This window comes from Anomalospiza imberbis, chromosome 3, assembly GCF_031753505.1.
Source record: "Anomalospiza imberbis isolate Cuckoo-Finch-1a 21T00152 chromosome 3, ASM3175350v1, whole genome shotgun sequence".
NCBI classification, from domain to species: Eukaryota; Metazoa; Chordata; class Aves; order Passeriformes; family Viduidae; genus Anomalospiza; species Anomalospiza imberbis.
In genome coordinates this window covers 51,745,860-51,761,337 of record NC_089683.1, presented here as the reverse complement: position 1 = coordinate 51,761,337, position 15,478 = coordinate 51,745,860, and the positions used below count along the sequence as shown (strand labels likewise).

At 36.5% G+C, this 15,478-nt stretch overlaps 1 protein-coding gene across 3 annotated transcripts in view; it reads left to right on the top strand.

Moving 5' to 3' along the window:
• Window positions 1-15,478, top strand: part of LOC137470748 (triadin-like) — a 41,689-nt gene that overhangs the window by 13,804 nt on the left and 12,407 nt on the right. For 2 of the 3 annotated variants that reach the window (XM_068184373.1, XM_068184372.1), the window contains exon 7: window positions 8,071-8,100. The exons of the other annotated variant lie outside the window; for it this stretch is intronic. In XM_068184373.1, coding sequence (XP_068040474.1) covers window positions 8,071-8,100 — 30 coding nt within the window. The remainder of the gene's footprint in view (window positions 1-8,070; window positions 8,101-15,478) is intronic. 3 annotated transcript variants of the gene reach the window in all.

The following is a 15,478-nucleotide window of genomic DNA, read 5'->3' as shown; positions in this document are numbered from 1 at the left end:
TTGGGAAAAGCCTCTCTGGGGAAAAGTATTCCAGAAATTTTGTGGCCATTGCCCTGTAACCAAGTGTGAGCAGGAGGTCACCTTTATGAGTGCTTTGTATTTTTAGCCAACTGACAGTGCATGGAGTGCTTCCTCAGAGGACATCTCAGGTTAAACTAGCCAACCAAAAATGCCTTGAGAAATAACAGTGCTTGGATTAGCACTTGCTACTTTAGAGAAATCTGTCAAATCTAGTGTAAATTGCAGTAACAGAAGTGGCCTCAGTGTAACTTATTTAGTTAGGATCAATATATTTCTGAAATGTGAAAACCAAATTCACAGAAATTCAATGTATAATTATAATATAAAAATAGAGAACTTATATGAGAGAACTAATAGAGTACTAAAATGTAGATAGATTTGATATGCAAAAATCTCAATATCAGCCTGTTCAAATGACCCGTCCATTACAGAACATCATTGCTTCACACTGTCGGTAAGAAATACTTCAAGAAAATACCAGAGCTTTAAAAGTCAGACTAACATCATGACACATATATAACCAAGATTGAGTCATAACAGCAGGTATAAAATTCCCATTTTGAGTCAACACTTCTCTGTAAATATTCTTCAATAGACATTAGAAAATAAGAAAAAAAGAACAGAAGTAATATATATAATACGAGTGAGCACCAAATTAGAAAAGGGAGTTCAAATTTTAATTGCAAAAATTATGTTATATAAAGTATGTATTTTGGCAAACTACAAAGTGTGAAGTTGTCCTCATGGCTTGATACTTTATTTTTTTATTACTTTTCCTTAACAAAAATATTCAAGCTGAATAATATTCACCTGCATAGGTATGTAGAAATACACTTTTGGTAGTAAAAACAGGTTTGTAAATGAAAGTATATCTACAGATACTTCAGATATTTCCTGGAGTTAGGGACTGCTACATGCTACTACAACCAGAACCCCATAATTGCATCCTGAAAAGTCCTCTGAATCACAAAATCACAGACTCCCAGACTTATTTATTCTGGAAAAGGCATCCAAGATTATTGAATCCAACCTTGGACAAAACACTTCATTGTCAACTAGACCATGGCACTAAGTGCTATTTCCAGTTGTTTTTTGAACACCTCCAGGAATGGTGGCTCCAAAACTCTGGGAAGTCCATTCCAGTGCTTAGTAACCCTTCCTATGAAGAATTCCTCCTGATGTCCAATATGAACCTTCCCTGGTGCAGTTTGAGGCTATGGCCTCTTGTTCTAGCACTGGTTGCCTGAGAAAAGAGATTGACCCTCACCTGCCTACACCCCCCCTTTCAGGCAGTAGTAGGGAGCAGTAAGGTTTCTCCTGAGCCTCTTTTTCTCCAGGCTAAACACACCCAGCTCCTTCACCTGCTCCTCATAAGACTTGTGCTGCAGATCCTTCAGCAGCTTCATTGCCTTTCTCTGGACACACTCCAGCACTTCAGTGTCCTCCTTGAAGTGAGAGGCCCAGAAATTTGTCTATTTTTTTTCATGTTTATTCAATAAATCTTGATGCATAATATTATTGTTTCACATATTATTTTAGATCAGAAACAAGGATTCTCTCTGACTGGGATAATCTGCTTCTCAAGAGCTGACAGAATCAGGCTTATTCTGTTTTATTGCCATTTTTCTCATAGACTTATAGAATAGTTTAAATGAGGAGGGCTCATCTAGTTCTACTCACCCTGGCAAGGGCAGGGACACATCAAACAAGACCAAGTTTCTTAAAGCCCTATCCAACCTGACTTTGAACACTTCTAGGGATGGGTCGTCTCTGGGCAATCAGAGATGACCAGAGATGAAACCAATCAATTTCTCTGAGCAACTTATTCCAGAGCCTCATCACCCTCACAGTAAAAGAATTCTTCCTAATATCTAATCTAAACCTACTCGCTTTCAGTTAGAAATCTTTTCCCCTTGTTCAGTCATTGTATATTCTTGTAAAGAGTGTTTGTCCATCTTTCTTGTAAGCTCCTTCAGCTACCAGAGGCTGCTAGAGGGTGTCCCCAAAAATTCTCTTCTCCAGGCCAAACAAACCCAACTCTCTCTGCTTATCTATATAGCACAGGTGGCTCCAGCCTTCTGACCATATTCATGGCCTCCTTTAGATTCACTGGAATTCTTCATGTCCTTCTCAAGTTGTGGGCCCCAGAATTGAATGTAGTACTGCAGTTTGGATCTCACCAGAGTGTGACAGAATCTCCTCCCTTGCCCTGCTGGTCGAACTGCTTCTGATGCTGCCCCAAACAGGGTTTGATTTCTGGGCTGTGCATGCACATTGCTGGGTCATGTCAAACTTCTTGTCCATCAACATCCGCCTTTGGGCTTTCTCAATCCATTCTGTGCCCAGTCTGTACTTGTGCTTGGGATTGCTCCAGTCCATGTGCGGGATCTTGTGCTTGGCCTTGTTGAACTCATGAGGTTCACACAAGTTCTCAAGTGTGTCACAGTCTCTCTGGATTTATGGCCCGAATTGTACTGGACCAGGCTCCATACACAGTCAAAGGGAACTTGCTCAGGAATATTACCACACTCTTGCCACTTCTACCAAGTGACTTTACAGAGAGACGACTGTGGTGATTTTGGAATGGTATTCCTCAATTTAGTGTTCCCACTGGAACACTCCAAACCACGCACTGCTCAGTCACTTTCCCCTCACTCTGCCACTGTGGCAGGCTAGGGAGGAGAATTGGAGGCCTGAAAGGTACAGATTGTGAGTTGAAATAAGAACAATTTGCTGGAAACAGCAATGGAATAAGACAATGAACAATAACAGCAATGATATTAATGGCAGAGTGTACAAGAAGAAAAACAAGTGAATGCATGTGAATGTTCCTTGCAGAAACCCCAACAACTGACCTCTCTGTCCACCACCTACCCCATCTGGAATCCATCTCTACTTCCCCAGAAAATCCCCAGAAAATTATGTGGTGTGGTGTAGAATTACCTCTGGGTCCTGGCTATGCTCCCTTCTGACTGTTGAAAAAATTAATCCTATCATAGCCAGATGCAGCACATGGGGTTAATAATCCATACAGTGTGAATATTGATAATTCAACTCAGAGTTTGTACACTTCCCTTCTAGACAATATCCTTGTGTATTCTCATTCAGACATTGCTGGTAATAAAGAGAAAAACACTGTAAAGTTTTTGGTGGTTATTGAATAATTTTTTTCTTAGTAGGTCAGCAGCTATGTCTTACAAATTAAGGCAAAAGGGATAGGCAGGTTATGAGGGAGTTCAACTGTAACATCATTCTTGCCCATTAGTGATAAAATGCATGAATATAATTGAATAAGATGTTATTTCTCTGAAACTGTTCATTAAAATCTGGACCAGAGGACAAAAAGGGCAGGAAAGGTTTTTCCTGCTACTGAATGAGAATCATTCTAAATAACAGATGCTCCAGCCAATTTAAAGGCTAAATTCTCCTCTCTGATACTCACTATACTGGTTCTTTTAACTGTGATTTCTTAACATGAGTAAGATTTCACTTGACATGAATAAGAGAAATTCTGAACTCAAAAAGACTGAAAGAGGGAAAGAAAATATCTTCTAGGAAGGTTTGAGAGAAATATCACTTTGTATAGCTCTTAAATATTTTAAAACAATATCTTCTTCTCAAGCTATGAACAGATGGACAATTTATGGTGAGATGGGCAAAGACAGTATCAACTCAGTGAATGCCAGATGCTTTGCTGTAGCTGTCTACATGAGGTGGTTTTCAGTTCAGCATAACAGCATGCATATGAACAGTTATCACAGAGTACCTGACTCATGGGATGAGTTTGCATTTGATCTTGTTTCCCCACAGCTTACATGTTTCTAAGCAAAATAAATATAAGAACTTAGTTAAAACTTCAATTTCTTTCAGACAAAACAGTTACCATATCAGTGCAAATACACTTAAATTACTCCAGAGTTATTCAGAAATTAAAAATCTATCAGAAATTTGGTGAATTCATAATTAAATTAAGAACAAAAACAAATATCTGGGAAAATGCTGAGTTCCAGCCTGTGTTGTATCTAGAAATGGAAACTATGTCTTAGTAATAACTGTTTCCAATATATTAATAAAGTAATAAGCACAGCATTTATTTAATGGTTTAAATAGACCTCTATAAAGTTTCATTATAAGAATTACTACAGAAGCCAAGGAGATGCTGCCTAAGACCTACAGGATTAAAGAAAATAAATATCTGGTTAGGAATCAGAAAGCAATTGATTAATTTTCATCTTGCAGCTTGTTTACAGAATAATTGCTTATGATTCCATGTCTGGACTCATGTTATATTCCTTAATTAACAGGATAAGAGAGAAATAGCAATGTAATGAAACTTTCAAATGACAAAATCAGTTAAAGAATTCAGGATCAGAAGGGACTGTGATACATTGAATTTACAAGGTCAACAAACAGCACAATGTCAAAGAAAATTTAGTGTCGATAAATAGTATTAAATATGTTGTGGAGGAAAAATATTAAAGTATGTATCTCTAAATTCACTATGTAAATTCAGGAAAGTTCCTAAGTATTGCTGCAGACAAGTCAGTGAAAAACTTTCTTACATATGCAAATGCATTAGGAAAAAGGCATATAATGTTCTAAGCTATTGCATAAATCAAAGCTGCATCTTGACTAGAGTGTTGTGTACAAAGCCCTTATATGATAATGTGGCATTGGAGTGGGCTAGGAAAAACAACAAAACTCTCATACAAAGTGAAATAGGAAAGATTCAAGATTTCCTCTGAGATTAATTAGTATGATCATGATAAGACTGAAAATCACAAATCTAAGTCAAGGGCTCTTTAAAAATTATATAGAGGAACTGGATATCTGTATGGAAATGTACTTTTCATAATTAATTGCACATTTAAAAATAAAGTTAAACTTCCTGTTTCAGAATGGAAACCAATTGCTTCTTATAAGAAAATAAGAGGAGAATTTGTAGAAGAAGACACTTCTGTGACAGTATTTAGACTAAATATCTGTTCCTGGCTATTGCTGGGTCATAAAGCTACATAGAAAGGATTGCTTTTGAGTAGGAACCAGTGTTTTTAAGATTTTGGCTGCTTTCAAGATATCATCACAATTTTGGAAAGGTTTGTGTTTGCTCAACAGCTCAGAAAAAGTCCTTTGAAAACACCACTATGTGTGAGATTGAAGGACTGCTGGTGATCAAGGTTCAAGTTTCTGATAAAAGTCCAAATAGAACAATCTTAAACTTGACTTTTTTTTCCTCCTTGAAAACACTTACTGCATTATCACAGTTTTCTGACCTTTCTGCCACTGTAATTTACCTTTCTTTTCCCATATTACATTAAAAAAAAAAAATTGAACAAGGTCCTCCATCACTTGTAATGATTTTTTAACCTATACACAAAACCTAAAATATGACAATGCTCATTTCTGGTTTCTGGAATAGTTGTCAATCTAGATTTGTAATTCCAGAATATGTTGAGTATATTATTGATAAATATGTTTTGCTTTGTATACCATCTATCTATATTAACTGAAAATTTATGATTGGATTTGGATAGGCCTAGAAAAGACAGATTGTGATTTAAGGCTGCTAATAGAGTTCTCTTTGAATAGCTTTGTGTGTACAAATTCCTAATTCAAGAACTGCAAGACAAGTCTCTTCAGTACAGAGCAATGCATGTTGACTCCAGAATTTGTTCTTTCTCCAAATAATCAGGGTAAAAAGCACATGGCCAAGAGCATCTCTTACATTGGAGCACCACATTTTCTAGTTCATCACTCTGCTTCATGCCCTTCCCTCCCTAGCTACCGTACATTATTGAGCAGGTAATATGGCTTTTTATCAACAGCAAACCAAGTTCCTTGGGTAAACTATCCATCTTTTTGCTGCTTTTCAAATTCAGACACATTGCTCAATTTCTGAAAGGGCAGTGTAAAGGACAGCGTTCTGCTCTTTTTCATTTATTCCTTATCATTTTACATTTGAGTAGCAGGATTTGACCAGAGCAATGCTACTGGCTACTGTAGTTGAAATAAGGCCTTTTCTGTCTCATGAGATTTGTTGAGTATTTACAGTACATTCTATCAGAAAGACTGTGGCCAAGGTGAAAATTCCAGCAGATATCCCAATAGGATATAACGGCATGATAACAGAAGCTGGCCAGCCGTAAGTGCAGCGGCAGGCATGGAGGGGCCCGGCTCTGCCTGGGGAGCAGAAGCACGGTGAGCCACATCCTATAAGGTGGCAGCACAGAAGTCAGGAGGAGCCCAGAGGTGCACTGCACGTTCACCTATAAGCCCTTCCCAGAGTCTCAGTAACTGGGGTTTCTGTTGATTCGGGAGTCACTTCAACACACTGCAAGTGGCTATCTAAGTATGCCTTTCAAAAGCCATTGAGACTCCTATAGCAGTCTCTGGGTGTAAAAACTACTCAATCTTCTGTAACCAAACTTTGTGAAATGTGCACAGCACAGATTTGATACACATTTTACCTAAAAAAGGGAAGTGATTGCAAAGAGGGCCAGATCTCAGAAACCTGTTGCCAGTTTTTCACCAATTCTAGTCATAAAACCTTTTTTTTTTTTTTTTGAGCACATTCTTGAGATGCTTAAAATTTATCTAATTCTCAAAGGAGGGTAAGTGGTAGGAAACATGAAAAATCTTTGAAATCAGAATATTTTTGCCACAGGCCATTGATAAATAGCATTTTAGCAATTCAAGGTTCAACCAGTTCCTTCTTGATCCATTTTATCCAAATGTACAAACAGTTTGAAGTAAAATGATTTCTCATTTTTAGAGCACTGACGAGACAGAGATCAGCACACAAAATGCAAACATTTGAAACTACTAGGGAGTGTCTACCCTCTCCTGACCTCATTATCCTTGATTTCTGTCCTGTACCAGGGCACATTATCGAATAAAGGGCAGAGTTACACTTCTGCTTGTTTCAATTCCAGTTCCAGAGCCACATCAGCTCCATTCATATCAGCAACCAGATGCTGAACACCCTTTTCTGGGAAGTACAGGCTCTGAATCTTAATTCCTTTCTCTTCTTTTGCCTGCAAATGCTAGCCTAAGGCAGAGGCTTACTAAGACCGCTTCTAACAGATATTTCAAAATAAAGTGACATCTGTAGCTACATTTTTAGAAGTTTCAGTCCTATAAATGTGGGCTGGGGAATGGGTACTGCATGGATTTTGAACAGCTATAAGAATAAACTTGGCTCATCTCCATCAGAGTTGCAGCAGTGATCTGTAAATGCAGGTAACTCATTTTAGCCACCTCATCCCTTTTAGTAAAAATTTGTTATGATTTCACAGCACTCATTGTAGATGTATGCAAGGTTTTATTGGAATACTGGGCTGAGTTTTACGGGGCTTTTATTCTGTCTCTAGAGTTGGAATACTGGGCACACAGCACACCTTCCACTGAGAAGCTAATTCCAGGTTTTTCAAATTTGGGTTAAATTTTAAAGTATCAGTTTTCTTCCAGTCTCTTTCCCATTTTCCTTCCCACAAAATTCATTATATAGGGTTTAGAGGTAGGATTGCTGGATAATCAGGTCTTGAAAGTCTCAATATTTGGCAGAGGCTTAGAAACATAATTTCAGACAGTTTTTTCCTTCCTATTTTATGCATATTTTTAATACTACAATTTCTAATAGTAAAAAAGCACACATTTCTCTTAAACCGATGATGTCTCATAACCTTTATACTCCTCTTACCCCTTTATGCCTTGCCATTTCAATCTATCCTCCTCCTTCACTGTTGATTTTGAAATATTCACTCTATGACTCTCTCCCATTATCAATGTCTAGGAGGAAGGATGAGCATGACTAAAGTTATGTGTGAGAATGTAGAAAACTGGAATAAGCTCTCATCAATAGCAGAGCTGGGTGTCTGTCAGGAAATGCTTCAGTTTCCTCATCTGGCAAAGAAATTTATTCCTTTATGGCATAATATATGTGTGGTTTGATATATGTACACAAAGGCTCATATAGGTGTTTGAATTATTTTTACTGATACTGCCATTAACTTCAATTTTGAAAACACTGTATTTTTGTTTTTGTTTCAGCTGCAGTGAAAAAGGAGGGGGAGAAGAAAGGTAAATCAATCTTTTTCCCTTGACTGAAAGGTCTTTCAGGCTGTGACTGCTGTGAGAAATGTTTCTTTCGTTCAGTGATACAATTGCGATGATATACAGCATTGTGATGACATACAGCAGCTCATGTGCTACCATCAGCCAACTTTATCTGCTCCTGCTGTGATAACACTATTGTCACTTCCACTGTTGGTAGCTCCTTTCTGAAACAGGCCAATACAGACCAGTATCAGATGCTTCATCGTTCTGGCTGGGAGGAAAATGAAAGGCCTTTGTTACCACATTAGGATTTGTCAAAGAGAACAAAACTTGAAGTGCACCATGCATGCTGACCTGGCTGCTTGCTCTTTGCAGAAGTTGCTTTTCTAGGCACATTTAATTTCCTCTTTTCACATATATATGGAGCTTGCATGTAACCTTTGCTGAAGTAATTCTCTGATATTTTAACAGATTAGTGGAAAAATTTGCCCTAAATCAGAACCTAAAGTATTACTTTTATTTAAAGATAAATATAATGTATTGATAAGACACCTAAATATCTATTTATAGTGTTGTTTTTTGGAATAAGATTTGCTGAGTTAAAACCTTTTTTTCCTAATTTTCTGATTTTATTAAAATAGCAAAAATGATGAAATATTTACACTGAGGTGATTTTTTTTTAACCTATTCAACTTTATTGAGTATCGGGCTTATAAATCTTGTATTTCTTACCAAATAGAGCAATGGGAACATTTTCTGAACATATCCATATATTTCTTAGGATTATTTGAGATTTTTTTTATTCAATGAGAAAAAAATAGCTCTTTATTATTGATGGGAGATTTGGTAGGGGGAGTGTAGGGCATGTCTTTTGCCATTTGGAAATTCTGTGATTCACATAATTGAACAATGGAGCCATCCTTTACTGTCTATACACGAAGATGTTTTCAATCCTACTAATTTATTATTTTTTTCTGTTATCCCTGTACAGAGCTGTTAACTGAACTGGAAAAAAAATTTGTAGTCTCAACTGTTTTATCAGCTCATGAGTGAAATCTTGGCTGTGTTGATGTTAGTGGCAAAATTCCCATTCACTCCACTGAAGCCAAAATTTTACTTTCTGTCTTTAACAGAGCAATAAAATTAATTTCAGTTATCAAAAACAACCATGCTTAATAGGTATCAAGCAGGACATTTTGTCCAAAGATTAATTTGCAACTGAGGCGTGAAAGGTAGGACATGAAGCAGAGAGAATCAGAAAACTGGCAGCTACTCATAGAGCCATTGGTTTTCAAATATCAAAATGTCTGCAGTGCTCAAAAACATGAACTGCTGCATCCTCGATGGAAAGAATGAGGTAATTGTTAAGGGGACTACTTCTCTCACCCTTGTCAGGTTATGGGCCCATTCTTTTACAGAACACCAAGGGAATTTGTTTGAAATACCTAGTGCTCATTTTTCACCAGGTAGGATTTTCTTCCCCCTTAACCATAATCTTCCTCAACAAAACTGATTGAAAAATGCATTTTTCATTAATATTCTTTGAAGTTAGATTGACTTTTCCATTTCATTTTATTTTCTATATTTCTTTTGCTTAAAAATATTTCCTTTGATTCCTTGGTTGAAAGGATTTTGCAACAAGTATGTGTAGACTGCTTTCATGCACCTGGCTCAGGCTGTATCTCACCCTGCTGATTACCACCAACCTATTTCACAGATACATGGAAGTATGAACTGAAATTCAGTTTTAGTCATTCTTATGATTATCATCCCTTTATTTATTTTTTTCGATTAAACCTCCCTCTGGTTTTCTGAGATCATAACCAACATTGTCAGCAAAGAAGGTAGTGATTCTAGTGAAAAAAAATGCCAGAAAAATGAAATCTTCCAGTGACTAAGGCAAACTGGTTCAGTGATGTTCCTACCTTTAGTAGATATGTGCTAAACTGAAAAACTGGAGAGAACTAATAAGGCCTCTTCCAAAAAATGAACATGCTATGTTGTAGTTGCCATCCTTTCTCATCTAGCTTCCCCTTCTCTGCAGGTCCCACATGGGAAATATTGTATGCTACTAGCTAACTCCAAATAAGAGAAGGTTTTATTTATTTCTGCTTGTTCTGTTGTCATAAGAAATTGCTCTAGGCTGCATGTGTATTCCTCTGACTAGCAATAAAAAAGGGTAATGTTCACTGGTTTTGCTTAAGGATACAGTATTTTTTGCACAGCTGCAAAGATAATAGAAGTGGCCAGGCAGCGCTCTAAATTGACTGGCTCATTATCCAAAATATATTGTGGTAGTAGCATGCTCAGTTCAAACAGCACTTTACCATTTCTCTCGTGAATCATACAGCACACAGACACTGTACTCTACATGAAGCTTTCTCCAATTATTTTGTCCTATTCAAATACATCCCTCATCTAGAAAAACAAGAATAATGAGCCATACAGAATGACAAGGCATCATAAAAGAGAAGGAGATGGAATGACGTGTTCAGTCAATGGTACATTCAGTGCATAGCATTAATCAGACTTGAAGGAGCAGGCAAGAGACAGAAAAGAACAAAATTAAGATGGAGAAAAATTACATATTGTGCTGATTTCTCCAAATATAGGTGATACTAACAGGAACCTTGAGGCACAATTAATGCATGAAATTTAGGCATTCACTGTTTCTCTTTCAAAGGTTAGGTCTCTAGGACTTTGTGACCAAAGTCCTAGAAAATGGGCAGCTTTACCTTCCAGCATCATGTTACGCCTTCTTTCAACATGTGTGGGATAGAGAAGCTGTCACAGAAATGTGTAAATGTTGTCAATTCCAAAAGGGCAAGAGGCAGAAAACCTTTGCATGAGGAAGGCACTTCCTAAATTTCCCAAGAGGAAATCTGGCTGCCAGTAGACAAAAATTTTTAACCCTTGCTAATAATTCAAAGCATGTGAGCAAGGAATCAAGCTGATTAAAAACAGACACAGGGGTTGGTAAAGTGATACAAATCCCATAATTTCCAGGACATCCCAGAAAACAGTAAACAGCAATGTAACATGCTGAAATATTTCAGCATTTTTTCACATTTAATTGCCATTTTTAAATGAAAGAAATATTAGTAATTATTTTTTTAAACCAAAATAGTATTTTCATATTTCAAAAAAGTTTTATAACTACAGAGGGTTACAAAAATCCTTGTTTGGAATAGAGCCAGATCAAAGAAAACTTCAAATTTTCCTAGTTCTGCATAAAGTGGAACTTCTTATTTCAATTCATGCCTCCCATACCCTGTTTATTTCTGACTATAGAGGACATAGACTGAGTTGGGGATGTCAAGCAAGAGTAGTGATTTATCTCTCCAGTCACTGTCAGAAAGTCTTGTTTTGTAAAGATTCTTCACATCTGTGTTTCTAGTGGACCAAACAGGATTCAGCCGTGACACAATGCCTGTGGTTTCTCATTAACACAAGTATGTGTAAGAACACTCTCGTTGAAAGTGACTCATGAACCTGAGCTGCCAGGGAGCTGGTTTCTCCAGCCTACTTGGAGCTAATAACCAAGAGACAGAGAACAAACTCTGCCTTGCTTCTGAGAGCACATCTAATTCAAGACCTCTGTGAGTCTCACCTGCTCTGTAGACTGCCTACAGTCAGATATTATGAAGACTTGTAAGTTAGTGAGATGCAGGTCCTAGTTGCCTGTCAATAGCAATACTCCCATTCTGATTTTCAGCACTAACACTCTGACACCTTGTTCTTAAATTAATTTACTAGTTTTTAGAAAGCAAAATGAAAATCACATTCATATGACAAGTTTCATCAAAATAAATTGACAGGAGAGCATGTGGGATCACATTTAAACTTTTTCTCAATAAATGCATCATGGTGTAAAAAATGTGTATCATCTGAGTTCAGTTAAAATCAAACAAGAGGAGAAAATGGTTAAGCCATGTACATTCAAGATCCAAACCACATCTTTTTGTCAATTCAGTAAAGAACAATTTCCTCCTAGTACTCCTTGTAATGGTGCTGTATGGCTTGGAAACTGCTGTTCTTCATACTGGATGTGGAATAAACTGGTCAAGGCACACTGGCATCCCTTTTCAATATACATAAAAATGAAGATGCTTTCCAAAATGAAAAAAACCAAACCAAAAGAAAATGGAGGGATTTCAGAACTGCTTAGTTTTGTAATTGGCCAGAAAAATTGAAAGTCAGCCATCTTATTCATAAAGCAAATGGTCATGGTAGCATGGGATTTCTGCTCAGCTGCAGATGCCACTGGTTCAAGATGAATCACAGCTTCATTATGCCATTTTCTAACAAAAGTCAAAGGATAAGAAGGTAGATTATCTGATTCTATAACTGTGAAGTGTATTACACAGCCTCTTAAAAGAACTTTTAGCCCTAAACAAAGGGATTAAAAAACCCCAAATCATTATAAATACTTTAAAAACAATTTTTTTTAATAGAGTTAAAATTCTGTATTATATACTAGAAAATAATAAATACAGCCATATGCTAATATGCTGTTGAAACTATTAGTGATATTTTGACCAGCTGAAGGCAGGCATCTCTCTCAAAGGTAACAATCACTAAAATAGCCACAAGATGGAGCCCAAATGATCTTCCAAACTGTAGTTAATATTGTCATCCTGCATCAGATTAAGAGTTAAATAAAGTGATTTTACTCAAGAACACTCTACAGAAATCTTGAACTGCAAACAAGATGTTTTTCAATGGAAATCCACTCCTGACTAAAGCTGTTTTCAATTTGCTGGATGGCTACCCATGCACTGGTGAGCTTTGATTTCCCATGCTAAAATAACAAGTCCCCAGCATTTTCAAGGAATATTTATGAACAGCTAATTTATATTAAATAAAGAAAATTATCTGAAAAGATTACATCAGTTAACTGTTAAATTTGCTTGACCTCTGTTTGCCTTGTCTCAACTATCTTACGGGCATAAATAATTTATGTCCATTTTAGAGGGTTATGCAAGACTTAACGATCTGCACAACCTCTGTTTAGTGATGGACAGAACTTCCCATGTTGCAGATATTTCAGTGGGATAAGACATGACCCATCCAATATAAGCAGGTAGAGGAATGACTGTCTCAAGCTCATGACTATTCACTGAGTTCATAAATTTTAAGATTTTTTTTAGATACTCAGGTTAATGTAAACATTAAGATACTTTACCTCATGCAAATTTAGATGTCTAAAGTTGTAAATCTACATTGAAACTGTTCATCCTAGTCTCAGTTTAGGGCTGATAGAGAGAAATAAGCATCTGCAAGGAGCGTTTTATCTGTCTTGTATCTGTGTCAGAATGCAGTTACTTATCCCTCTGAAGATATTTCTATTTCTCACTTAATTACAGCAGGGAACATAGTTTAGGTTTAGTAACAAGAATAGAAAACAAATGTCAATGAATATTAGGATTGTTTGTTGCTAATTTACAACTTTTCCTCTCTTAAGAATCTGACACTGAAAGCAAAGGGAGAAGGAGCAAATCATTTGTAGATCTTAAAAATTGATTGAATATCCACTCTCACTGTACTTAGATGGAGGATCTAATGCAAATATTTAATCTAGACATTTTAACAGTAAGGTGAAATCTCCATGTTTATCTACCTAACACCTCTGTGTACTCATAGTTGAAACATAAAACTAATGATGCTACCTTGCATCCATGTTTTTTTCAAAAAGTGCTGATACTTTTATTTTTAGTAGGATTTAACCAAAAATCTTGACATTGGTTACAACTTTGTAATCTATTCAAGGTAAAATTGAGATTACCCTCTTTTATATAATAACAAACCTGTAAAATTATTCATATTGATAGACCTGGCATAGCATTTCAATTGCAGTTACAATTACAACTTGTATTAATTGTTCTTAGTTGCATTAAAGTACTGTGGATATTCTCAGTTCAGTCAGAGAGAAAAAGAGGTTTTCTAACCAGGCGAGAGCCTGGGAGACAGTTGGGAAAGAATGTAAATAATTCTCTAATCTATCTTGTTGTTCACATTGTTTATAGATATGTTCTGCCACTGTGCGTCATTCACTGCACACCAATAGTGTGAAATGTTTTTACTCTAAGACCAATAAAATTAATCCACACGATGTTCTCTATACATAGAGCAGTGCATTTGAAATCATTCAGTGTTCATTCTCTTGCCTTCGACTTGCAGTCATTTTTGTTCCCGTCCTGCTCTACGGCGACAAAGTACAACAGTAATTTATGCAGCCCCTGCTACCAAAAACTGGAGTCAGACTACTGTTTTAATGATTATGAAACAGCTGGGATTTCTGAAAAAAGAGTGCTCTGTGAAATTGGTGGCCTGTGTTGTTACTGTAAGTTAGGTATAACATATATATATTGGCATCATGTCAGAAATACATCTGTCAATCAGCATAATCTGCTTGAACACCTGCGTATCCACACAACACATGTTTAATTGGCTAAAAATTTCCCCATGGGATAAACTAATACTTTATTGCTCTGCACAAAGATGTGTGCAAATGAATGCTCAGAGGTACTCTATTCAGATGCAATTCCAGAATGAATAGTTCTTCTAGTGTCAATCTACATTTCTTTTTCTTATCTATGCAGACATAATTTGCAGAAATGTACTTTTGGAGCCATAATTAAAGCAAAAGCAGTGATCAGCAGCATTTCATGAGGAACAAAGACGGTTCAGTGTGTTATGCCCCTAGAAGTTAGTCATTAGCCCTTTGCTTTAATCACCATGTTAATTTGAGTAACCCACTGGGAAAAGTCCATTTTTTCAAAAGCCAATTAATTTTTATTGTTCTCCACCCCTTATATCAACTAATCTCTCCTCCAAAATTCTTTTTTTTTCTAGATTTCCATAGTCATCTTATTCTTTTCTAGTTTATTATCATCTCACATTTATTTAATAACATATGTAAATATATTTTCAGCCATTATTATACTTTTACAAATCCAGTATAGATAAGAAGGACCTCAGCTAAAAAGTTACTTTTCAAAGTATTTGTAAGGAATCTAGACCCAGGGGGGTTAGTTTGCCAGCTTTCACCAATAACAGGCATTATGACTGAAGATTAAATTATAACGAATATTAACATCAGCAAGAGGTGCTACTTTTGACTCCAATTTTTTATATAGAGTGGTGAACATTTTTTGCATAAACTAACATCTATATTCTGAAAAATCATTCTAACGTCCTATAAACTTCAGCCTGCCTGATTTCACTCAGTTGGCCTTTGCGAGTCAGTAATTCATGTTGCAATAAAGACAACCCAAGCTCCACTGTGTTTTGCCTTAGCTATATGCAAATGTAAAACTGATATTTTTAAAAGTGAAAGCTTGTTAGCATACTCTCCCTCATCTGTATGTTCCCATCCCACAGTTTCAGGGAACAGCACATG